Source organism: Taudactylus pleione, unplaced genomic scaffold (genome assembly GCF_031769625.1).
Source record: "Taudactylus pleione unplaced genomic scaffold, aTauple2 ptg000053l, whole genome shotgun sequence".
Classification (NCBI taxonomy): domain Eukaryota; kingdom Metazoa; phylum Chordata; class Amphibia; order Anura; family Myobatrachidae; genus Taudactylus; species Taudactylus pleione.
In genome coordinates, this window is record NW_028284455.1 from 37337004 (window position 1) to 37364264 (window position 27261).

Here is a 27261-nt window from a genome sequence, read left to right on the forward strand (position 1 = left end):
CAGCCCAGGGATGGAATTCCTCAGAAAGTGGGAACCCCAAAAATAAAATCCCCCCCCCCGCCCCCTCCCGAGGAACAAAAAGTTATTCTCCGCATCCCTGGTGACAGTGGATGCAGGGTTAATAATAATAAAATAGATAATTTTGTTCATCACAGGTGAACTACAAGTCACAGACAGCCAGCCCCAGCATGCTGCCACTTGTGGAAAAACAAGTGCCAACTTGCCTGCTAGCACCTGTAATTATTTTAAAATAAAATATTAAAATAACCACAAGACTCGGACACAGACTGTTATAATCTTTTATTACAATCCCCTCACACACATCCCAAACAACCAATTACATACTTACTAAATCTGGACAGTCTTCTTATTGTTCCATGTAGACATATAGTTGATGTTGGGGAGTGGTACAAAAGATCGACAATGTAAAGGTCGACAGTCAATGGGTCGTCACCAAATGATTGACATGCAATAGGTCGACAGGGACAAAAGTTCAACAAGTACAAAAGGTTTGACAGTGCAGAAGGTCGACAGAATTAAACTGATGATAGGTTCAAATGGTCGAGTCATATATGGTCTACACATTTTTTTTCTAATTTAACCCTAACCCTAATGGGCTGTGAGGGGCTCCATGGGGGGGGGAATGACTTGATGATCTTGTAAACCAAAAGACACTGGGCCTGATTCAGACCCGCTCAAGAGCACTGAGCGCTCGCAAGCGGGCCAATGTTGGCCTAGTGCGCATGCGCACGAGGGAGCCGGCTCCGTCGTGCGCATGCACGAGACCCGGATAGCGACGGCCAAGTCGTCGCTATGGGTCTCGCTACAAAGGGGGCGTGCTGTCGATGGTGAGTGACAGCACGCCCCATTTGGTGGGCATGCCGGGGGTGTGGCTGGCCAGACGGAGGCGTTCCCATGGGAACGCCTACCGTCTGGGGCCGGCCCCACTGACATCACAAGTGATGTCAGTGGGAGTGCTCTCGGCTCTGATAGAGCCGAAAGCACTCCAGGGCAGACAAGACCCTACCACAAGGGTCTCGTCTCAAGCCCGATGGTCTCGACCATCGCGACCATCATTTTGGCCGCTTGCTATAGCTGTGGGTGGTCACCCACAGCTATGCGAGTGGCCAGGAGGCCGCTCAAAAAAACCAGAGGGACGGCCCTGATTCAGAGCGAGCACTCTGTCAGAGCCTCCGGCTCTGAATCAGGGCCACTGTGTTAAATCTTTTTGTAAATGAATGTATTTTATAATCCAATAAAAACCACTGCTCATCACTTTGTGCAGGTAGACTTATTCTTTTCACAAGCTAATGACTCATATATCTCAATATTGACAGTAATTTATATAATCCCATATGGACCATATTGTCCCAAAGTGAGTTAATAATACACCACAGAATATAATAGCAATGCAAAGGAGTTTGGAAAAGGATACAGGATCGCAGTAAATACTTACAAAAACTCCTGTGTCTTCAATAGCTTTCCCAATTATCCCAGAAAGCCAACAATCTCACTACAGGTTATAAATACATGAGCATATTAATAAATACAATCTCCAGTTCCCAACAGAGTGTCGACTGAGCACCTGATTTGGTAAGCTATACACTCTTACCAGTCATCTACTCAATATGTCTGGCCAGACATCACAACTGGGTGGACATTTCAATTTGCCCACCCAGTTGTGATGTCAATGTCAGCAACCCCTGCAGCCAGTGTACGGGGGTAGGTGGGTCGCCCGTACACACATGCAGATGCATCGGTATATCTGCATGATATATTGGCATTGGCTGTTCTGCAGGGCCAACCTGATATGTCTGTGAACTATGCGGTTCATAGATACATAGATTGGGTGGTGTACACACCCACTGATCCGCTACCGATAAATCATTCGGCGTTCGACTGCATAGTATCTACCCATCATTTATAACTGAGTTAAAGTGTAATATCACAGGGAATATATATCCAATAACAGTGTTATGTTCTGGGTTGTTTGTGGACCCGGGGTGGTGGCAGGAGCGATCACAGAAGCGGATTTGAATAAAAAAACTAGGTTTTTTAATAAGTGCTTGAGAAGACATAAAATATGGCAGTAAATAAAAGTCCAGGAATATATAAATGTGCACAAGAGTTCTGTGGTGGGAGTAATGGGTTAATGTCCAAGTAGAAACAATTAGAGCTGTCCAGGTGTGCAGGTAGTGAGACTGAAAATAATCAACCAGGTATGCAGGTAGTGATGCAGGAAAATAATAGCCAGGTATGCAGGTAGTGAACTAAGGCAATGAGCAGGATGTCAGCAGGCTCAGGCACTCAGGTATGGGCAAGGGTGATGGAGGAAGTGGGGTAGTCCAGCGGAAGCTAGGAGCTGACAGGCAGACTGGCAGACAGCGAATTCACAGGAACAGGATAAGCACAGAGAACTCCCTCTGAGCTAGGCTGAGATACACGTTGCACTGGCAAAGAAGGAAGGCACTGACCCTTCCTAAATACCCCATGCCGTGCTGTTACTGGCCGGAGGGAACATGTGACTCACCAGGATTGGCCATCCGCATCACATGGCCAGAAGGCAAGATGGCGGCGCCCATGCCAAACAGAACGGAGACGCCGCCAGGCCTTACCAGCGCAGAGTGACAACAGGCCCGCACAACAACGCGCGCAGCCAAAGCCCCCCGCCAGACACCAGCTCCACCACCAGACAGCCTGCGCCACAACGACCTCACAGGTAACACCCGCCTAGCGCCATGCTGAAATACCCTGGCCGTGACAAACATTCCTTACGCGTTTCATTGTTTCAAATGATTTCATTAGAGGAATAATTCAGGAGTTTCTGAAACGGATTACTGCTTTGTCCTTTTTCATGTTAATTAGTATTTTTATTATATTCTGCAATGCATTATTCAGGCTCACTTTGGGAAGATATGTTACTTAAATTATTGATATGTTACTTAAATTATTATACACATTACTCATTCATTGTCAGTGTTGATATTTGACGCATTGGTCTCTGAAAAGAATACATTGGCAACAAAAATATAGTCTATACAAGTTCTAGTGCTCACAAGAATGCTGCCCAGACACTTTAGTTCCTACTTCTATCACTGCAAAAAACATAGGATCTACTTTTGTTATCAACATTACACACAGTGACTTTTTAAAATATGTTGTTTTTAGACTATTATATATATGAGATCTATGAGAGATCGGGAAGATTACATAAACACTACAATGTTCTACTTGCCAGTTTCTAGAAACTGTAATGTAAATCCAATCATCATTGGTGATTAATTCCCCAATCTGTGAACAAAGTTAGCTCCATCAAATATTCTCATTGTTTCTATTGTGAAAAGAATAAGCTTGTCCTCACAGAGAAAAGAGCATGCTTTCTCATTGGAATATAAAATACATTCATTTATCATCAGCATTGACAGTGTCTATTGATTTGCTAAATATGTGTATCACCGTTTCAAAAGCATGGTGTTCCATAATTACCTTTATACTAGTGATATGTCATATTTATGAGTTTACTGACAATGATTTACAGAGTTTTACATGACATTTATTTTATTGTTTATTGATAATGGATTTATTTTTTAATATATTCATGGACACAATATCATTTATTTTTGATTAATATAGGGAGTTCATTATTCAGCATGGTTTTCTTTGGGGAATGGAAAATCACTCTGTTCTCTTTTATGGGATAGGAGGTCCAGATAGAGAGACACATTATGGAAACATAAATAAATTAATCATGGTGGTAAATCTATTTGGACGGTCTTTATACCTGGTATTGTACAGTGTTGGGATTCAACGCTCTAGAATCCCGACCGCTGGCATCTTGACGGTAAGTATTAGGGTTAGGTTTTATTCTCATATAAAGTGCATCTGGATGGTAAAAGGCACCCCATTGATGGTATGAACTGATCTTCACTATTTCTATGGATATTTGAAGAGAATATAAATTATTTGGCAGGAATAAAAATGCTTAACAATAACACCTCCCTCTTGCCCAACTATGAAACACACCAGTAACTACTCTGTTTCCACTCCTTGATATAGATATCTTGTACAGCAAAACAAGATATTTTGTATTTGTATGTGGGCACAATAGGAGGCATACAGGTTTGACTATCCTGCTGTCAGTAAGGAATGTCACTCAGATCCTACTATTGGTAAATGCAATATGTTACATGTATTCAGGGCCGGATTAAGGTCTGTGGGGGCCCCTGGGCAACAAACATGTGGGGGCCTCTATTAAATATGGACGGAATGGGGTATCTGCGCAATGGGGATCGTATCACTCGTAAGCGGTACATTGACAAACAGTGATAAGCTAAGCTTAGCACTGTTTGTTAAACACTGAAAGGAGGACATAACCCCTTCAGTGAGTGCTAAAGGGGTTATATCTCATTGTGTAATGGGGCCCATGGGCTCCACATGAAAAAAAAACACAGACACACAATAAAAAAACACACAGTATACACCCACAGGAAAAAAAAACACATATACAGTAGGCACCCACATGAAATATTATTCACCAGTTGCAGAATCTTAACCACATTACACCAAACAAACTGCCCCTGATTCACATTATACCACATAGTCATGTCCCTTATTTCTGTTATGACACACAGCAGTGCCCCTTATACACAATGCCCACATTACTGCCCCTTATACACAATGCCCACAGTAATAGTGCCCCTAATACAATGTCCACAGTAGTGGTGCCCTTTATGCAGTGCCCCCAGTAGTAATGTCCCCTGTAGTAGTGCCCCCAGTAGTAATGCTCCCTGTATTAGTGCACCCAGTAGTAGTGCCCCAATAGTAATGCTCCCTGTAGTAGTGCCCCAGCAATAATGCCCCCAGTAGTAATGCTCCTGTAGTAGTGCCCCCAAAGTAGTGCACCCTGTAGTAGTGCCCCAGAAGTAATGCCCCCAGTAGTAATGTCCCCTGTAGTAGTGCCTCCAGTAGTAATACCCCCAGAAGTATTGCCCCCTGTAGCAATTCCCCCTGTAGCAATTCCCCCTGTAGCAGTGCCCCCTGTAACAATGCCCCCTGTAGCAGTGCCCCCTGTAGTAGTGCCCCCTTTAGTAATGCCCCTGTAGCAATGCCCCCTGTAGTGAAAAAAAACAAAACTTACCTTAATCCCCGCTCTTGCGTCCGCGTCCATCCGCCTGGCCGCTCCTAGGAGCTATGAGAGAGATGTCATGACTTCGCTCCCATAGTGCACTGCACACTGCAGGAGCCGGAAGCCGGAGCTCAGGTGTGAACTCCAGCCTCCGGCTGCTGCTGGCCCTGTGGGGAAGGAGCCTGGTGCCCACTGATAATGGTGCCTCCCTGCAGCCCTGGGGTTAAGTGGGCCGGAGGAGGCGGAACTGGTTCTGTCTCCCATTCTGGCCCACTTTATCCCCTGGTGGGTGTGGAGGCCCCTTATGTGTGGGGGCCCTGAAACGACCGCCCCTGTCGTTCCCCCCCATTATTCCGGCCCTGCATGTATTCCAGACTTCCATCAACTCGCTTACTGGTAAAACAGGCAGATTTACACACAAATCTCGCAACTCCTACATCTTCGTAAATTCATAAATCAACCTTTCAATGTCTATGCAGAATGATGCAGGTGAATTAGCGTGGGATTTGAAACATATATAGTTTGTTTGGAGGGACGAAAGAAGTATTTATGTGATGAAGACAGAATCAATGTGTGTAGGTGTGTATTCCCGAGTCAGGGGATTATTACTATTACTAAGGGATTAAGGGAATGACCACAGTTTATAGTACATCTTCTCTAGCATGACCATTAAATAGAATTGGATTGATTACTTTAACATTTGTTTTTTTGTGCATTCTTGTTTGTAGAAATATAAAAAAAAAAAATCATTTAAACTACTCTGTGCTGGAATTGTCTTTGCCAAATTAATTTTCAAGCAGCAAGATACAAATATTATGATAGAATATTTGTTCAGTCACTAAATAAGCATCAATACAGTATTCAGGTTAATTTTCCTTCCTAACCTAATAAACACTCAGGGAGTTATTTATGAGGATAAAATACGTACTGTTTACATCTTCTTTCCTATTAAGAAAAGTAAACTGGTTTTAATGTAATGTATTTACTTGTTATGTATTTTGTGTATTGTAGTTAAATAATACCTCTGTAAAGTACTTAGATCTATGTAAGCACCAGCGTTTCTAAATTATGACAGAATTTATATAAATCTGAATAATGTGAATATTTACTTTAGTCTTGGAAGCTGTTGTAGATTAATTAAACAGATTTCATTGATTTAACACTGTGTTTGTTCTCTGTAATTGCACAATATTTAGTAACTAAACAAATTAAAGATTAAAATGGATGTGGTTTGAATATAACTTGTTGATATGCAATACAAGTACTTTATGAGTAGGGTAAAATTTTGTGAATGTCAATATCTCCAGTTGAATTTGAGCCATTTGCTACATACTTAGGAGGCGGCCATGTTGTGATATAAAGCACAGTTCATGAAAATGTGGACAATTTGATTGAAAATGGCTCTGCATTGTTTTTTTTTTTTTTATACAAGAATGCCTCATTACCCCTGGCGTCATGCATGTCCTATTCACAGTTATTGCAACTACCCCCATAACACTGAACTGATTTTTTACTTTTTATTTTAATAGAGCTGCTTCTTCTCCTTAGTGGAGGCTCAGGAACTACTTACTAAAACAGCTTTTCCCTGGGCTCTGGAAGATGAATTAGGATGATTTGCTATTAATTAACCAAATTACCTGAGACCCATTTCACAGAAACAGAGCAGCCATGGAAAAAGCTGCTGCTGCTTGCAGTTTCTGAGGTTCCACTAACGCTGGGTACACACTCGAGCGACGGGCATTGCCCATCCACACTTGAACGAGTTAATGAACGACCACTGTTCCGTCCTTCATAATTTACCACAGGTCGCTAGTAATATCGCTAGGTGTGATGTGCAGTATAACGACCGCGGGGGCGTGCAGTCGCCGGTACACACTGAGCGATGTAGGCGATTTACATAGAATAGAATATAGATAATGTCATAAGAGCGCTAATCAACCACAATATACTTAAGCTGAAAGGTAGTCCTTAAATTGCTTGTCACTTTTTTTTTTCGGAGGATCCTCTTCAAACATTCAGTATATAAAACGAAAAAGAGGACAAGAAAAAAACATGTGTAGAATAGTTTTCTGAAGAATTGTACACAGTAAAACTCTTTACAGGGATGATTACTACAAGAAATTCGTAGTAAAATTTCAGTAGGATAGTAGAATAACGTACCACACTCACTTCTAATTAGTGTGGCATGAAACCTCTAGCAGTTTCTTTTCAACACAAACTCTCAGAGATAATGTATATGACACATCAGGGATACACAGGAAAAACGTACCCTACTCACATAGTGCAAGTCTGATATGCGTTCACACCATAATGGCACGCAAACCGGAAATGCATACACTTATATAACATAAAAATATGCTCAGCTTAAAATACTTAAAACATACATAAATACATAAAAACTAATACTATAAAAACCATTTCAACTCGAAATCGGCATTAAGGCCACCAGGTGTTAATGTGTCCAGTTTAAAAATCCACCTCATCTCAGCCCTAGCAAGGTTTCCCTCTAGATCCCTATCTTTCCAATTGCTCTTTATAATTTGTATACCTAAAAATTTAACTATATCTTTATTTGAACACTTGTGAACAGTTTTAAAATGGTAGGATAAGGTGTGTGTATCTATAACATTCCTAATGTTGCGCAGATGCTCGAACAATCTTGTCTTTAATGCCCTCGAGGTTCGTCCTATATAACAGAGACCACATCTACATTCAATTAAGTATATCACATTAGTTGTGTGACAAGTAATAAATCCCTCTATTCTATATTCTTTTCCTTTTACTGTAAAATTAACAATTTTACTTTCTGAAGAAGGAATAGTCTTACACGCCACACAAACTCCGCATCTGTGGAACCCTTTTGTACGTATAGGATTCACTATTTTACTTGGGAGTGCACTTTTTACCAAGTTATTTTTTAAATTAGGTGCCTTCCGATAAATGAACACAGGTTTAGGTGGTATAGTCTCTTTCAAAACAGGGTCTTTTAATAGGGGAGGCAATTGGGAAGCCGACTGCCTAAATACCGGCAGCTGGCTTCCCGACTGTCTTATCCCGGCATGGGTGAAATGCCGGGCGTCTAGATATAGACGCCCGCATTTCGCTGACGCCGGGAGACCGGCGCCCGGCATCACGATCGTAGTGATGCCGGGCGCCGCAAGCGGACAGCCGCGGGGGGGGGGTTAGGTTTAACCCTAACCCCCCCCGGGGGGGTGCCTAACCCTAAGTCCCCCCCGGGAGGGTTAGGGTTAGGCTAGGGGGAGGGAGGGTTAGGGTTAGGCATCCCCGGGGGGGACTTAGGGTTAGGCACCCCCCCGGGGGACTTAGGTTTAGGCAGCGGGGAAGGGGGGATTAGGGTTAGGCACTTGGGGGGGAAGTTAGGGTTAGGCACCCCTAAGGAGGGTTAGGGTTAGGGGGGTTAGGTTAGTGAATACTTACCTATCCACGATCGGGATTTCCAGCGCTGTCGGGCTTCCGCTGCGTCGCACTCTGCTTCTGTTGGGCTGCCGCTGACGGGAATCGAACCGCCGGCCATGCGGCCGACGGTATTTCATACCAATTCCTTTAATAGAATCTCCCAATGTTTTTTAACAATTTTTTCCATGTTTTTATAGTCCGAACTAAAACCTGTGATGAAAGCCCATTCGATGTTCTTTTGTTGTGGTTTCTTATGTCCTTTATCGTCATGTCTTCCTATAATTTGATCTCTATTAATTCCTAAAACCTCCTTCACAGCCTCTTTGATAGATTCTAATTTATAACCCCTATTAATGAATCTAGCACTCATAGTCATTAGCTGTGTTTTTTTCAGCCAAAGTTATTTATACTTTTAAATGGTGTTATTTTACACGAATTCATTAAAGATTATAGAGTGTTCATTGGACAGTTTTTTGGAATTTTTTTTTGGATTAATCTACCTAAAGAAACCTTAATGTGTTTTCAACCGTATGCATTTGAAGTAAGTTTTGGTACGTGTTCATCCTGATAAAGTTACCGCTTTATGAGTCATCCCTCTCTGTCCTATGTGAGTAGGGTACGTTTTTCCTGTGTATCCCTGATGTGTCATATACATTATCTCTGAGAGTTTGTGTTGAAAAGAAACTGCTAGAGGTTTCATGCCACACTAATTAGAAGTGAGTGTGGTACGTTATTCTACTATCCTACTGAAATTTTACTACGAATTTCTTGTAGTAATCATCCCTGTAAAGAGTTTTACTGTGTACAATTCTTCAGAAAACTATTCTACACATGTTTTTTTCTTGTCCTCTTTTTCGTTTTATATACTGAATGTTTGAAGAGGATCCTCCAAAAAAAAAAAAAGTGACAAGCAATTTAAGGACTACCTTTCAGCTTAAGTATATTGTGGTTGATTAGCGCTCTTATGACATTATCTATATTCTATTCTATGTAAATTCTTTCTTGTATTGGGCAAGATTAGATAAGGTTTTAGAGCTGCTGTCTTTTTTGGAATCTGCGCCGTGAGTGTTCCAATAGGACTTCCTACGATGTAGGCGATTTGTTGTTACGAAATGGCCAATTGGCCGACATCGCTTCATTGTGTACCCAGCTTAAGGTAAAGTAGTAGCTCAGTAAGATAAACATTATCGGGAGCTCTGCCAAGTATATATTTTTTTGCTATTTAGTTGATCATTGATTACATTTATAAATCTTATGGGTCTATTTAGTAACATACCAAATTATTGGGAAAGTTCGCCCCATTTTGTGCTTCTCTGTTCTTCGTATTTACATTAATAAGTATCCCGGGACAGTCCATGTGTTATTGGATTGTCCTGGCGAAGGGATAACTCCACCTAAAGTAATGTCATCTAGTGCATCTCCGAATGCGCATAGCGGTGGTCACTACGAAGATGTCAGCCACCGCTGTATCCGAAAGGGAATGGAACCGTACTATTGCTTGTGCGCTGCCCCCATAGATCAAAGTAAGTGCAGCACATTTATTATGGCATTTGCCTGCTTTGATTATTCTGCCATAATTAACAGAATACAATATTTCTGCCCATGTATTGCTGGGAGGAGACGAGGGAACACAGAATTTTAGAGGAAAGCAGGAAGAGAACTGTCTCCTTCCTGCTTTTCTCCACTTCTGCCCACTAACTATACCCATAGCGCCATCTCTGTTGTCTTCCACAAAAAGCCAAGCTGCTCTCATCTTTATAAATACGGATTCTGTGAAGCCCCACTGGAACAAATGGGGGCTGCTGAACTGCGGAGGTAGAAGTGGATTTCTCCACACTTTCAGTATACTAAAAATAATGAGAAGCAAAATTTTAGGCTTTCTCCAGCTAAAATGCTCGATAGAATCCATATTTTAGTTTACTAAATATACCCCTTAGGAATAGTTCATATCACCTATTCTTTCATTATCAACATATAGTAGAGATGTGCGCCGGACCATTTTTGCTGAATTTGGATTTGACTCTGATTCGTTGTCCAGATTTGGATTTGCCAAAGTACCGTGACTGGTTTTGGATTTGGATTTTCTACAAAAATTGACAAAAAAAGCTAATATCACATAATTTGGGCTTAATTTGGTTCCTGGAGTATTATTAACCCCAATAACATTAATTTCCAGTCATTTACAGTCAATTTAGACCACCTCACAGCTCACAGAATTGTTTTCACCATTATTAGCCAAAGGCTGCAGTGAGCTGACTGGTTACTAAGCGACAGAGCAGCTGCACAGACACCGCAGTTTAAAGCACATCTATGAAACATTGCCACACAGCAGTGGCAGAAATCAAAGGTAGTGTAAGATGGAATTATCCTTGGGCCCTCTCAAACACCCAGTGGGGTACGGCCAGCAGAGTCACAGTACTTGTATACACAGTGGGCTACGGCCCAAGGAGTCACAGTGCTTGTATACACAGTGGGGTACGGCCAGCAGAGTCACAGTACTTATATACACAGTGGGGTACAGACAGCAGAGTCACAGTACTTGTATACACAGTGGGCTACGGCCCAAGGAGTCACAATGCATGTATACAGAGTGGGGTACAGGCAGCAGAGTCACAGTACTTGTATACACAGTGGGGTACAGCCAGCAGAGTCACAGTACTTGTATACACAGTGGGCTACGGCCCAAGGAGTCACAGTGCTTGTATACACAGTGGGGTACGGCCAGCAGAGTCACAGTACTTGTTTACACAGTGGGCTATGGCCCAAGGAGTCACAGTGCTTGTATACACAGTGGGGTACGGCCCAAGAAGTCACAGTACTTGTATACACAGTGGAGTACGGCCCAAGAAGTCACAGTGCTTTTATACACAGTGGTTTACGGCCAACAGAGTCACAGTAATTGTATACACAGTGGGCCACAGACCAATGAGTCATATTGCTTGTATACACAGTGTGTGGTACAGCTAAAAGAAAACCCATTTTTTCTGTTTTTACTTTTTAAACTTTAAAAAAATATATTATTTTACTTTTTGTTTTACACTGGAGCATATGGGCATGAGTACAGTGCAGCATACATCAGCATGCCTTGTACACACAGCCACTTGTGAGTCTGGACTTTAATCAGCAGAGTATAGCGCAGCATACATCAGCATGCAGTATGCCCCCTATACACAGCCACTTAAATCAAGCAGACTATAGCGCAGCATACATCAGCGTGCAGTGTGCCCCTACAGACACTTTACCAGCATAGCCACTTGTGAGTCTGGACAAAGCCACTTTAATGAGCAGAGCAGTGCACAGCGTGCAACTGAAATGACGACGAGTCTCAGTCACGGCGCCATATATAGAAACCAACTCTCGCGAGAATCCGACGTCGGAAGGATGACGTTCGGCCTTGAAGTGGGATCTGAGCCAGACAGGAACACCCGAGTCGCAGCTCGGGTGGGCTCGGATCCCCGGTGTTTGTAGCAGACCGGATTCCACAGTATCCGATCTGCTCATCTCTAATATTTAGTTACATATTTTACCAGATATTGCTACATATATATGTACATATTTAGCAACATGATAATCCCAGCTGTAGACATTACACAGGATCTATCAAGGTTTATGATCACCACCTTCTTTCATATAAATGTGTACATTTGTCTTCTAAAATACTGCTCTGATTAGCTTCATCATGTCTCAAATGAATTATCAGTACAGGCATACCTCCCAGCTGTCTCGATTTATACGGTATAGTCACGCTTTTAGGGTTCTGTCCCTCTGTGATCAAGAAAACTTTGGGTCAGAAGAACGGGATGTGTTATGTGTACTCTTGTGCTTGTTTTTGACAGCAAATGTAGTCACCTTGGAGTGCTCCCCACTGCGCTCTATTAACGCTCTATTAAAGTGTGCTGCGTTATAATAAGCACAGTCTAACTGTTGCCTAGTGTGTGCTATTTAAATGTAATACTTACAGTACTATTAGATCTAGTGGTCTGGTTCTCTCTGCTGGGGTGGGGCAGGATAAAACAAACTAAAAGAAGGGAATGTATGCATGAGTTGTTTCAGTGTCTGAAAGGGAACACTGACTAAAGCTGTATTTACTGTATATAGTGCCAGCATTCTCTGCAGCAATTGGGAACAAATGGCATAGTAAAACAAGTCTGTCTATTAACACACAGACAAAGAAGTATGAGGGGAAGCAGTCAGGAAGCCGACGGACGAAATCCCGAACGTCTAATCCCGGCAAAGTACTAATGACAGGTGTCGAAATCCCAACGCCTGTCATTAGACCTACGCCAGGAGCCCGACACATGGCATACCGATCGAAGGTAAGCCGGGTCCCGGGCGCGGACAGCTGTGTTTAGGTTAGGGGCTCCCGGGGAGGATTTAGGGTTAGGCACCCACGGGAGGGTTAAGGTTAGGCTAGGGGAAGGGGGGGTTAGGTTTAGGCACTTAGAGGGGGGTTAGGGTTAGGCACTTGGGAGGAGGTTAGGGTTAGGCACCCCTAAAGGAGGGTTAGGGGGTAAAAATAGGTTAGTTAATACTTACCTTTTGTATCATCGGGATTTTCACCCCTGCCGGGCTTCCGTTGTCGGCGGTAAATTATACTGATTCCTGTCCAACTGTGTTATGGAACTGAAATTTCCCATCATTTTATAAGAAAGTCACTTAGTTAAAAATAATCATAAATAAACCTGACCCTCGGCAAGTGCAGACCCCCTAGCCTGACCCATAAGAAATTGTGATATTACTTTGTGAGCAAAGAGGTCAGCTGACCAAAATATACAAGTACTGAAGGCTAGGGTCGTTTATATCTGGGTAGTACAATCATACTATTTGCATTATTGATCAACATGTAGGAATAGTTGTGTAGATACATTCATAGAGAGTCTACAGACAGCACTCAGATGAGTTTTTTAAGGCAAAGATAGTAGAAGTTTGGTGTGCCCACTTCTGCCGAGACACCCAGCCAATCCTGCTGATACATCAGCATTTATTCTTCTCTCTGGGAAACATTAGACATGGACATTTTCTGCTATTTTTCCAGCACTAATTTTTATCTATGCAACAGCTTTTAAGCCTAAATGATTAAGAAGTTATGCTAGCACTACAACATTAAACATATATTTAAATGCTGCAGTACTGTAACTTATTATATTTGAAGATTCATGATATACTGCAAGGCTGCGAAGTGTCAGTGTGATGGTTTTCCTATGCGGATATTTCATGACTGCAAACCTCTTGAGGAATAATTAAGTTACACACATTTAAGCAACTGAATGAAAAATAGCATAAGGTAACAGCTTTTACATAGCTAAGTAACAGAGATGCAAAGTATTTCCAACAGACTGGGTTATAAAATGGTATCAGGCCTCTGTACATTTTTATCTTGAAAAAAAGTGCAAGTTATGAAGTAAAATATAAATTGCCCTTGATAAAGAATACGCAACTTACCTCCTTTACACATGTACTGCGGAATCACTTTTTTGTAATTTAGGAGGAAAGTTTAAAAAATTGATGCACAGGACAAAAAGGTGCCCTAATCCTTAGCAGTTAATCAGACATTTACTTTCTAATGTGGCATTTGGCAGTTAGTGATGGCTGCACTTTAGATTACCTCTCTGGCCTACCTCCTACTTAGGGCCTGATTCAGTATGGATCGCTATTCTGCTTATACGCACACAACGCAGTTGCTAATATCAGCGGTGATATGTAAATGTTTGCATTCGCATTACAATCGCATCCTAAAATAAGGACGCCCACTTCCCCTTACTCACATCCATATACTTGGCCAACATAGCAAAACAATCGGTAACATCGAGAAACATCAGACCCATACGCACAGTTAAGGCAGGTCAGACATCACTTGGTGTTTTCTTCAGCGCACACTATGAGGCCTCTGGCTGCATAGGCTATCGCAGTGGATAATTAATACACGCCCATGAAACGGCGTGCGAACGCACTGGCACGCCTGCGTTCGGCTGACCACCCCCCTGTCACCACCCACAAACAACACTTCCTGTCAATCACTCTGCCATAGGTCTGCGTATCCTCTGCGTTCGCAGTCCCAAACGCAGTGGCTAGTTTGCGCACTGCGATGCATACGCATGCGCAGAACGCAACAATTGGCCAAATGCGTGCATATAAGCAACTGCGTTTCTTGCTGAATCAGGCCCTTAATCATCAACTAATTTGTGAGCAGGGTGGGAAATGACTTTGTAGCGCCTAGGAGTCATCACACGAGGACAAGATTGAATACCTTCTCAGTTCAGCTACTGGACCCAACAATTGTAATTCTAATTGCTGTCTGCTGTCATTAATGTTCCTGATTTGTTGATCTCCACTGGCTCCTTGATGAACATGTTAAACTAGTGTCCTGGCTCTGTTTCCACCTATGACCATGACACTAAAGAAAAACACCAGGCACACAGCTACCCCAAGCTGGTAAAATATCCTCAAAAGCACCCATGCAGTACAAAAGCAAGAGCCTACTCCAGAACCAGAATAGGAAGGACCAAAATAATTGGCAATGATACCAGATTACTGGCCATCCTCAGCTCTGCCGGGTCCAGGAAGTCTGGTCCAATGATGCAGACCCTGGGCTTGGCACACTCACAAAACGAAGACGATACGCCTCCATTTTGTGGAATGGATCCGGTCACCACCCCCTCTTTGACCCCAAATGGCAGCAGCCCTTCTAGCAGGCTGCAGCTCAGGGGGCACTGCATCCGTAACCGCAGAACTCGTTCTGCACATGCGCAGATGTACTGTACATAAACCATCCGGTTTATTCAGACATATCTGAATCAGGCCCATTATGCATCCCTTAGTTTCCAAACAAGGCTAGGTTTCAAATTTACCACCGTGGTTGGTATTGCCATTGCAGCACATGTAGTCTAACAGGACTGTAACTCACTGAGTGGAGCTCATAAACTCACTAATGTATATTATTGTGTTACCATATAATAACGTTCTTAAATACAATGTAACTTAACTTCTAAAAATAAAGACACAGACAACAGTGTTGGAGTTAGCGTTTAAAATTTGTTGTCAATTTATTTTTGACAAGTCATTACATTTTAGACTATAAGTTAATAATAATAATGGTGACAACACAAAAAGAACGCACAGGACAATGACAACCAAACAGCTCAAACAAACACACACACAAGCCAAGCATTGGTGGTCAACTCCTCTCCTTTACTTTCAACCACCCGTCCAGGTGGTATAGCCATTTCCCATCCAGGACAATTGGCTGTCGCCTTACTCCACTTCAATGAGAGCACACCCACTAAGCCTAACCATTAACATAAACTAACTCCAAGTGTTGTCCTTTTCCGCCAAGCGAGGCCTAAACCGATGCGCCGCCACCATAACTCAACCCTGTAACCAGAAACACCTCAACCAGCAGAAAAATTATTCTCAGAAAAAATATGCAAACCCGCAGGACTAAAATGCATGCCATCTCCACAAAACAAATGTGCATCCCGGAATTGAATAAACACATGTTCCACTATGCCACCACCATTCTTCAACATGTACCTTGCCACTGCTGTTTTGACTTTCCTCCTAGCCATATCCAACCGCGCACCAGAACCAGCATACCTACAAACACTGCCATCAGGGGCATATCTATAATGGGTGCAGGGTGTGCGGTGCACACGGGGTCCCGCAACGCACACCCTGCACCCATACTTTGTATTATTTACCACTCCGAAGTCCCGCATCGGGTCTCCCAACACTATTCAAATGCGGGAAAATGGCAGCCGTGGCCATTTCTCCGGAATTTTGCGCATGCGCCGTGAGGAAATCGCCGGGAAAATGGTGGCTGCTCCATTTCCCCGGCAATCTGCGCATGCTCAATAGATCCTGGGCTTAGAGTCTATTGATTCTGCAGTGGCCGGCCAGCCGTGTCTGTCGGCTGTCGGCAACCGAAGTGAGAGGAGGGGGCCCGTGTCGGGGGAAATCCCACGGACCTCGTCCTCTCTAAAGACGCCTCTGACTCCTGTGGACAATGAAGGACCACAACAACTTGAGGAAGGCAGGGATCTAATGACAATAGAGCGCAGTGTGCTGACCTAAATCATTCCCACCCAGATGCAGCATGGAAAGAAAAAACAAACAAAGCATCTATACACAGACACACCATAACAACAAGACATGGAAACGTAACTGGCGGGAAGGAGGAAGGGGAACAATGTAGCTAACCAGACGAGGCAAAAAACATAAAAATCCCCCAGAGTAAACTAACAATCACGCCATATCATATAACGCATATATAATTGGGCCCCCGGGGGAAAATAAAAAATTCCTCATAGACTCCCGCAGTAGGTCGGCGAGTGGTTAGGTCTCCAGTGAGCTGCATTGGAGGTAAAATAGCTAAACCCGGTCTAATACATTGTCGGAACGCAGCAAAACATCACCGACAAAGGGATTGGATATCCCCGTCGGATAAGCCAGCAGAAGCCACAGATGCAGCAGCTCCTATTCTAAATGAGTGAGTACCGAACTCACCCGGCTCCAGTCCTGAAAATGCCAAACAACGCTTCAAAACATGAAAAATATGGTATTTCGTAACCGGGGATACATCCCGTTCACCACGCATCTGCTCAAATGCGCGCGCCAGCGCCACCAGACATACTGCAGGAATGGGATATGGTTGAAGTGATAGCCAGTGCCCTCTACCAGCCTGGTCCATCTTGGAGCACATTGCATCTGGGAGTACAATTATTTCCGTAATAGTGAGTGGTGGGTCAGCCCTCTTAGAGGGGACAACTAATTTGCAGACCCAAAAGGCTTCATGAAGCAACATGGCAAAACTTAATTGTAACAGCAAGCATTTAAATGCTGAAAAACAAACTGAAGGGACCGCAGCCACCAAGTAAAGCAACATGGAAATATGAATGGGATGCCTACAGTCAACCGCTGTAGGGGTCGACCTGTACCAACTGCTCCAGGCCCCCGAAATTATGAAGGACCTGGAGGGGGTCATGCCTGTCATATAATGCAGAGAAAAACGACACGCTCGCTAAAGTATGCCGTAACACAGCGAGCGAGCATTTCTGCGAATACAGGCCCTGATTCAGAGCCGGATGCTCTGACAGAGTGCTCGCTCTGAATCAGGGCCGTCCCTGCTCCTTTTTGGAGTGGCCTCCTGGCCGCTCGCATAGCTGTGGGTGACCACCCACAGCTATAGCAAGCGGCCAAAATGATGGTCGCGATGGTCAAGACCATCGCGACCATCAGGCTTGCGACGAGACCCTGCGGTAGGGTCTCGCTGCCGCAAGCCCAGGAGTGCTTTTGGCTCTATCAGAGTCAAAAGCACTCCCACTGACATCACTAGTGATGTCAGTGGGGCCAGACCCAGATGGTAGGCGTTCCCATCGACAGCACGCCCCCTTTGGTGCGAGACCCTTAACGACGTCGTGCGCATGCGCACTTGGGCACCATCGACCCGCTTGCGAGCGCTCAGCGTTCGCGAGCGGGTCGGAATCAGGCCCACAGATCCCAAACAAAAGCCTGCATGACTCGCTGCTAGCTCTTATGTGCCTGAGCCACCGAAACCCAAAAACGATCCCATTCCAGCCAACCCGCCTGATAACAGTGCAAAGTTCAGGGGGCAATGGCCCTCAAAGCTAATTCCAACATGCCGGCCTGATGAACTGCCAAATAAAAGGAGGACATGGGTCACCGGACAAATCGGTCTGAGGGGTTACTTCCCGGAACCGAAGCCAGTCGAACCGCGACAGTTCATATGCAATCCCAATCTGTACATTCTGCACATGCCTGCCAACAAAATGGACATTAAGCAGCAGGCAATGCAGAACAAGTCTTGCTAGCAAACGAACAACCGGAAGAGAGGACGAACGGTTCATCGCATGCATTATGCACAGGTTGTTGCACCAAAATTATTCTAGCGTTCCTCAAGCGGTCCTCCTAAAGTTCTAAAGCAACCACAATGGGGAACAGCTCAAGCAACAGCATGTTATTTGTGAATCCCTACACAGCCCACCAGCCCATGTCAACGGTCAAGGTGCAGCACACCACGAACCGTTGAGGTTAGCTACAAGCCAGTCGTGCTAGCAGCGTCAGTAAAAAGTTGCAGCTGAGTGTTACTGCAGGATGGGGCAGGACAGAGACACACTTTGTTGAACTGGGAAAGGAACATATTCCAAACTCGCAAGTGGCACTTAATCTCTACCGATAAATGTACAAAATAATGGGGGCAGAGGACGCCTGTAATATACCTTTCCAATCTCCGGCAAAAGATCCTTCCCATGGGAATGAGCCTGCAGGCAAAGTGGAAAAAGCCATAGCATGGACTGCACCTGAAGCAGGGTGAGTTTACCCACGCCTAATGCAACCACAATCGACCCACATAACTTGTCTAATTTGTCCCAGGGAAGACGACTGCAACCCACCATGGTATCAATCTTGATACCCAAGAAGGAATGCTGCGTAACAGGCCTTTCCGTTGTCTCGCTCACAACAGGGACCCCGAAAAAGGCAAACAATGACTGCATTGAAAGTAGAAGGTTATCGCAGCAAGGGGAATCAGCTGGACCAATGCACAGGAAATCGTCAAAGTAGTGAGCCACCCTAGCTTCCCCTGTGCCAGTAACAACACACCAATGCAGGAACGTACTGAAATGCTCAAAAGAGGCGCACGATATGGAACAGCCCATAGGCAAGCATTTTTCTATGTATAAACCATCCTGCAGGCGAAAAAAAACCATTGATCTAAAAGAATCCAGGTGTAGGGGCAATAGGCGGAAAGCTGATTACACATCAACCTTAGCCAACAAGGATCCTGGGCCAGATGCCTGAAACAGCTCCAAAGCCTGGTCGAAGGACTGATACTACACATGACACATTTCTGAAGGAATAGCGTCATCGACTGAGGATACATACGGGTAAGACAGGTACTGAATGAGCCTAAATTTACCCAGCTCCTTCTTGGGGACGACGCACACAGGAGAGAGAACCAGGCCCACCAAAGGAAGGGGGGGGAAGACCTGCCATCCTTCCAAGCTCTACCTCTTTCACGACTTTCGCAAACACTTTGTGCTTCAGCTCCGACGCAGACTTAAAATTTTTGGGAAGCTGTGAGAAACGTCCAGAGATCGGCAAACGAAACCCGTCGTGAAAAAACCCCAATACAAAAATCCAGCCAACTCCCTATGGCTACGGCTACAGCCGTAGCCAGCGCAACATATGAATGAGGCGTATGGGGGATGTTGCCTTACTTAGATCCACCACTGGCAGTTGGATGGCCAGGGGTGGTACCAGATTTGGTACAAAGCAATCCTTTGCAGGATGAGGCCCTCCATTTTAAAGGCATGCATGCTGGAACCTGCAACAAGCTCCTGCCTTGCAGCTGGAACTGCTGAAGCACCGTCCAGTGTTGAGCAACGGTTGAGTTTGCAGAAGCCTTGGGGCGGGGGCCATCTGAGTCCCCTCTAGCCAAAATCGATGATTGAGGATCCCGACTGCTTACACCGGAATTCCTTGTCATATTTCCTAAAAGAAGAGTTACTCACAGAATGAAATATAGAATGCATCAAGTGGAGATACCCAACGACATTCCAGTGTTCCTGAGGGGCGGGTTTCCATATAGCACGCCACAAATATAAAGAAACCCACCTGCCAATTATAGTATGAGCAGTACGCCTCCTCCCCATACCCACGCGTCGCTTTGCTGCCCTGAAATCCTTTTAAGCTTTGTCGTAAAGGCATAAAACATTAACATATGTGCCTTGTAAATCCCGTCATGAATACTCCAATGCAGACCTCTAAGTACCGCCGTATTATCACAGTGCACCACTCCACCCTTAGACACCCCCGGGGAAACCAAACTATCCTCACTAAATGAGTGTGATCACCTGGACCGACGGCAGGAACAGCGGCGGCGACATGATCATTTCCTGCCTCTATCCCTCGAGCTATCTGTATCCGAGCTGGACGAAGAGGACGAGGAACACATCCGCTTACCACCCTTATGAGCAGGCGCAACAAACTCATTGGGAGGACCGGAACAGGCGCCAGCAGCCAACATATTGCTTGCTGTATCCAGCTCTTTCAACATGGCAGTTGAAGGGGTACCTGCAGGAACGGCAGCAACACCAGCAGACATAGGGGCTGCAAAAAACATAACAGGCAAAGGTGTAGGAGAAACCGGAGGAGGCGGGAAAAATGGGGTTCTGGATGCCCAGTGCAGAGAGGAGCTGGGCAGCCAAAGGGCCCAGCTGCGCAGGAACCTGAGAGGGCAGCGGAGACTAAGACTGTGGCAATGCTCCAACCAAAGATGCCAGCATACATAGCATGGTCAATGGCTTACTAGAGTCTGAGTAATTTGCCAACAAAGCAGGGGCTACTGGGGCGATGTAGGTGGTACCGAGGCGGCACAGGTGTACAGCCGACTAGGGAGCAACCGAGCCTGCTGAACACATGACTGCCGAGCTCTATGCAGGGGGGAAGGCCAAATGCTGACACAAGCGCCAATGGGCTGACCCGCCATCCTAACATTGGAACTAGCACGGACTTTGGGGGCTTAACCCTGCTAACTGCCTGAACACCTCTATGTGCTCCAGTCAAAACCATGGGGCCAGTTATAGAAGCATGGGCCACATCAGATGTGGCCATAGGCAGCAAGACTGCCTGACTGACAGCGGGAGGCCAAGACAAAGATGGGGGGCCTGGCAATATTGGGCCAGCAGGGGGCGCTGAGGAAGGCGGCCTACCCCGTCTAGAGCGTGCAGCAGCAGCCACCCCCTACTCAATATGCTAGCCGCAACTTGCAGCAAAAAACCCTGCCCCCACCCACGGGCCTAAAACACGGGCCTAAAACTGGCAACACTCATGGTTAATGTCCCTCAAGCTTAATTGTCAGCCTTCGAGCTAACTTCAGGAAGTAATCAATAACTTTTTCCTTCAGTGTCCTTTATCTGTTGTATAAGTTAAGTATTTATTGCATTGAGTTTTCTGTGTTTTGTTTATAGAAAGTACAGTGGAAACTATATGGATCTATGCTACAAGATGACAAAACAATAATCTGCCAGAAAGAAGCTGACCAAATTAGAAATGCTGTGTAAGTATAAAGAAATAACAATCCCCTTGCACTCTCTAACCAATTGGCAGAAGAATGAAAACACTTAGGGGCCTATTCTTCAACACTAAAATAAAGGCCCTCATTCAGAGCCACTCGCTAGCGGCAGTACGCTCGTTCCGAGCGATGTTCGCACATCTGCGCATGCGTACGGATCGTTATATGCATGCGCGAATCAGTCAGTGCGGCCGAAATTCATGTGCTCGCAATATAGCGAATGCCTGCTATTTTGAGTGACAGAATGAGGCGTATGTGGGTGGTAACAGGGGAAGGTGCTTGAAAACGGGGAGTGGAGATCAGAACGCAGGCGTGCTTAAAGGTCAAAACGGGCGTTTTATGGGTGTGCATAATTAATACTGCAGCGTCATTGACCACGTCACTGGGTTATTTTATAGCCAGAACTGCTCGCAAGATTGTGGTAGCAAAAACCAACCACAAGAATAGCGAGCAGTTCATACGCTGGTCGATGTACTCGATTAATCTAATAAATAGCGGACATGACGTATGGTGCGAGCGGCCAGGGGGCGTTTTTAACAAATAAACAAGCGTATGTTTTGCTCGCTCGTTCAGACTTAGAGGTGTGAACAGACTGCAATTTGCGAACGGATCATTTGATTAGCCACCCCTTGTTTTTGAACGAACGACCGCAAATAGCGAACGGCTCTGAATCAGGCCCAAAGTTTTTAAGGACATTTTCCTTAATTACCGTTATTTTAGTATTCATGAAGAGATCACTGATATCTCCTGGTTAAGTCCCTCTGCGTTAATTTCCACACTCCCCATACATTAGTATGGGGATATGGAAATTATGGTATTCATCAAATTCTGAAAATTATGTATTTTCGGAATTTGATGGAGTTACTATCCGCCACTGTGAGGTGGTGAATAGCAGGTGACACTTACCTGCTTTCAGCTGGGCAGGTCCCCCGGCGTCTTCCTCCGTCGCTCTGGTCCCTCCTCTGGCTCCGGTGGCTGCTTGGACACTGGGCCTGATTCAGACCCGTTTGCTAGCAAGCGATCGCTCGGAACAAGCGATGTTTTGAACTCCGCGTATGCATCGTATTGCGCGTGCGCCAACTAGAACGAGTGATCGGGAAGCCCTCGCTCCACCAGCATAGTCAGCCCAGCAGAATGTGTGACAGGTCAAGCCGTTTGTGGGTGGTAACAGGGGCTGGCCACTGGAAACGGGGGGAGGTGCGAACGCAGGCGTGCCTGTAATTCTTAACACCGTTTCAGAGGCGTGCATAATTAACAGCCAGCGTCATAGGACTCGTCACCTGGCTGCTTTTTACACTGAAGTGCTCGCAGTGCTTGCGGTAGGGTATGGTCTGCGATTCCGATGTACCGATGGTTTCAAACACTTCCTGGAGATGACGTGCGAAGTGGGCGTCTTAAGACAGGCTGGTGGGCGTCGGCATACACAAAGTGATCACTCACCAAGACATAGTGGGCGTGATTATGCCTTGCCGTGTGAGCGCCCTGCCTTGACGTCACTTACCCTAATTTACATACTCTTGTAGCGAGCGTCCACTGTATTCTCCCAGCAGAACACAATAAAGTTTAGAAAAAAAATGTTTTTTTTTTTCTAAACTGTACTGTGGTCTGCTGGGAGAACACGTGTCAGAACAGCCACCAGAGCCGGAGGCGCTGCAATGGGCAGGTAAGTCAGGGACAGGGGGGGAGGTATGCAGAGGGGAGAGGGGGAGGTTGGGGACACACACACAAAATTACCGCAGCTGTAGGCAGTGTTGCGCATGCGCTGGTTTTACGAATGTAACAGCGCATGCGCAGCACAGATTCCAGCTGCGGTAAGTTAGAGTAGATAGGGAAAACTATCTATTTCCTGAAAAGCTGTCATCGCAAAAATTACAACTTTTCGAAATAGATAGTTATGGAGAGGAGGAATGATGAATTCCTCTGGTAATTAGGTAGAACTCCATGTGAGTTCTCAACCTAATTACCTCCATCGAATTTTAAGTTATGCTGAATAGGCCCCCTAGCCACACATTGGGCTTGATTATGAGTTGCACACAATGCCGATGTTCACGTAGTTGAGCGATGTTTTTTGCAACTGCGCTTGTATGAACACAGAGTGTACGTGATCGGGACAGACAGTTTCAGATAGTTGGCGGTAAAGTGATGGGCGTTCCTGGACAGTGACTGGGAGGTGGCTAGCAGTGCACGCAAACGTGGGTGTGTTATGGGATTGTCGCAGACTGCGTTTCCAGATGCACAGGTGCAGGCAAAGTAGGATGTAGTCAAACAGAGAAACTACAACTGCATTAGGGCTGGTGCAAATTTCAGTGGTGCAACCAATGGTAGTATAAGGAGGCACCAATCGGTATTACAGCGTACAATACGCTAAAAGTGGGCTTCTCAGTCCTTGCACATTTGGCTGAACGGATATACACTAGGGAAAGAGTTTCTAGTAGCAGTTGCATAAAGTTGCAGATGGGCAACCGCCAATAGATGCTGCTTCGTGCGCTTTTGCGTGCTACTCAGAATCAGGCCCCTATTTGTCAATGTATTGGAATTAAAGAGAAAGTAAACACTAAAGCATATTATTACGGAATCAGTATGAGTTAAATCCCGACAGCGGAAACCCAGCAGGGGTGAAGATCCCGACTGCTAATATAGGTAAGTACCACTAACCTAATTCCCTACCCTAACCCTCCTTTAGGGGTGCCTAACCCTAACCTCCCCCCAAAGTGCCTAACCCTAACCCCCCTCTAAGTGCCTAAACCTAAACCCCCTCCCTCGCAGCCTAAACTTAAGTCTCCTGGGGGGTGTCTAACCCTAACCTTCCCCTGGGTGTGCCTAACACTAACCCTCCCGGGGGGGTACCTGACCCTAATTCCCCCCCAGGAGCCCTAACCTGACCCTCCTCCCCCGTGGCTGTCCGGCTTACCTTCGATCAGTATGCCGGGTGTCGGGCTCCCAGCATAGGTCTAATGACAGGCGTCAGGATTTCGACGCCTGTCATTAGTACCTTGCCGGGATTTGACAGTCGGGAAGCCGGCGGTCGGCATTGCGACCGTCGGCTTCCTGACTGCATCCCATTATTACATATTAAATTTTCTACATTATTGAGCCTAATAATTTGTAGTATTTGCAAAATTGTTTGTGTTTAACTAAATATTGTACATCCAGCATGCATTCTCTCTAGCCTTTTGCTCCAAGTCAACTTATTAAGATGGATCTTAAAAAACTTTCTACTGTATCTTACATAACTGGTGGCAGTGCAGAATTGATGTAATAAAATTAAGTGCTGATAAAACTTACGTCAGTTAATGACAGTTGATATAAACACTAACATCTGTATCTCTGTACGCAGCAGCTGTGTGAAAATATGCAAATGTCACAGCCACTGGGATTTGAATTGAGATGCCCACTAGCGCTTTACAAATCTAAGCAACTGTGGGCCTGATTCAGCAAGGAACACACGCTAGCAGACGCATGCACCCAGCTGCTGCAAGAATATGCTAATCAATGCATACGCACGGAGACCGCAGCTCAAGATGCAGACTCCCAGTTCCATATTAAACCGCCCATCTCCCTTTACTCAAAGCCTGATCAGAATGCAAGATAGCGTAAATATCGGTTACATCGAGAACCATCGACCACATTTGCATAATAGTGGTTGACCAGACCTCGCGCAGAATCTTGGCAGCTTCCTGTGTGCACAGAGTCTCATCACTGTGTGCGTCGCCACACTGGCTTAATTATGGACGCCCCTAAAATGGCGTCCCAATGCACAGGCACGCCTGTGTTCGCCCGACCACCCCCCGTCACCACCCACAAACGGCACTTCCTGTTAATCAATATCGGAAGGGGTCTGCATACACGCTGTGTGTAGTCTGCGTACGCTTACCCGATCGCACTGGGTAGGTTGCGAACATGCAATGCGATGCATGCGGAGTATGGAAAACATCAACCAAGTGCGTGTGTCCTCTCCTGTGCGTTCCTTGCTGAATCAGGCCCTGTCTACAAAGACGCAGCATGGGATGCAGATCAGTCAATTATCAAAGTTCTGAGAAACCCTATGATTAGAATGGCCGTCAGGACTGAGATGTGTGGGAGACATGCAGGGGCTGGCTGGCAACTTTTAGCCTGGGGGGCAAATGCATGCAGGTGACCCTGGCAGAGGAGTAGCGTGTAGCCAGGGTGCCTGGAGCACGTGAGTGCTACGGCGCCCCCCCCATCAAGTGTTCCAGGGAGGAGGCAGGTCCATATGGAATTAATGTAAAGTAAAAATAAAGATTAGGGGAAGCCCTCTGTAGTGGTGCCCATATGCAGTGCCCCATGTGCCCCAGGAGAGGACCCCCTTATGCAGGCCTCCAGTAGTGCCCCCAGTAGTGATCCCCCTATGCAGTGCCCCTTATACAATGCCCCAAGTAGTGGTCCACCCTGTACAGTTCCACTTGTGCCCGCAGTAGTAAGCCCCTTATATACTGCCCCCACTAGTGGTCCCCCCTGTGCAGTGCCCCTTGTGCCCCCAGTAGTAAGCCCCTTATATAGTGCCCCCAGTAGTGGTACCCCCTATACAGTGCCACCAGTAGTAGTCCCCCCCTTGTAGTGCCCCCAGTTGTGCTCTCCCCCTGGTAGGACCCAGTAGTGCTCTCCCCCTTGTAGTGCTCCCAGTAGTGCTCTCCCCCTTGTAGTGCCCCCAGTAGTGCTCTCCCCCTTGTAGTGCCACAAGTAGTAGTCCCCACCTTGTAGTGCCCCCAGTAGTGCCCTCCCCCTTGTAGTGCCTCCAGTAGTAGTCCCCCCCTTGTAGTGCCCCCAGTAGTGGTCTCCCCCTTGTAGTGCCCCCAGTTGTAGTCCCCACCCCCCTTGTAGTGCCCCCAATAGTGCTCCCCCCCTTGTAGTGCGGTAGACACACGTAATAAGAAAAAAAAACCACTTACCTGAATCATGTCCGCCATTCGCTCCTCCGTTTGTCCTCCCGGGCCGGGCCACTCTGCATTATGGGAGAGACATTATGACTCTCTCCCATTACCCACTGAAGGAGCCAGAAGATGGAGCGGCTCCTGCAGTGGGCGCGGCAGCAGTCAGTGAGAGTCTGACAGACTCTCATTGGCTGCCACTCAACACAAACACACAGTTGCCGGCGCTGGCGGCTGTGTGTTTGTCAGTCACTGTGTAGCGCTGACCGAACTCCGTCCGGTCAGCGCTACATGCGTGGTGCAGCTGTGTCACAGAGACACAGACTGCCCACGGCACGCATGGCGCTGCAGCCCGGGGAGCACATGGCACCCTGTCCCCCAGCCCAGCCCGCCACTGGAGACATGCCAAGAAAACAGTCGCAGCACGCCTGTGTTTCAGTTGCAACCCCCCGTTACTGCCCACAAACAGGTCCTGACTGTCAATTACTTTGCAAATATAAAAGTAATACATTGGCCATTTGCATAAACATCAGAATAACTTCTGTCTCTGAATTAGGCCCATAAACACTTCAGCAGCATGCTCATAACACTCACATAAGACAGTTTATCTCTGTCTGAATAGCCACCTCCCTGTCACCACCCAGTTACTACTTAGGAATGCCCACTACATTCTGAATACACTACTAGTGCAATGCTGAACGCAGATTCCCAATTATCAGGAATCTGCATGTGCAAAAGAC

The 27261-nt window shown here is 45.8% G+C and overlaps 1 protein-coding gene across 1 annotated transcript in view; it reads left to right on the plus strand.

Annotated features, from left to right (window-relative positions):
* Nucleotides 1-27261, plus strand: part of NEK11 (NIMA related kinase 11) — a 426840-nt gene that overhangs the window by 233024 nt on the left and 166555 nt on the right. Inside the window, exon 9 of the mRNA XM_088463785.1 lies at nt 21529-21617. Within this exon, the coding sequence (XP_088319911.1) occupies nt 21529-21617 (89 nt within the window). The remainder of the gene's footprint in view (nt 1-21528; nt 21618-27261) is intronic.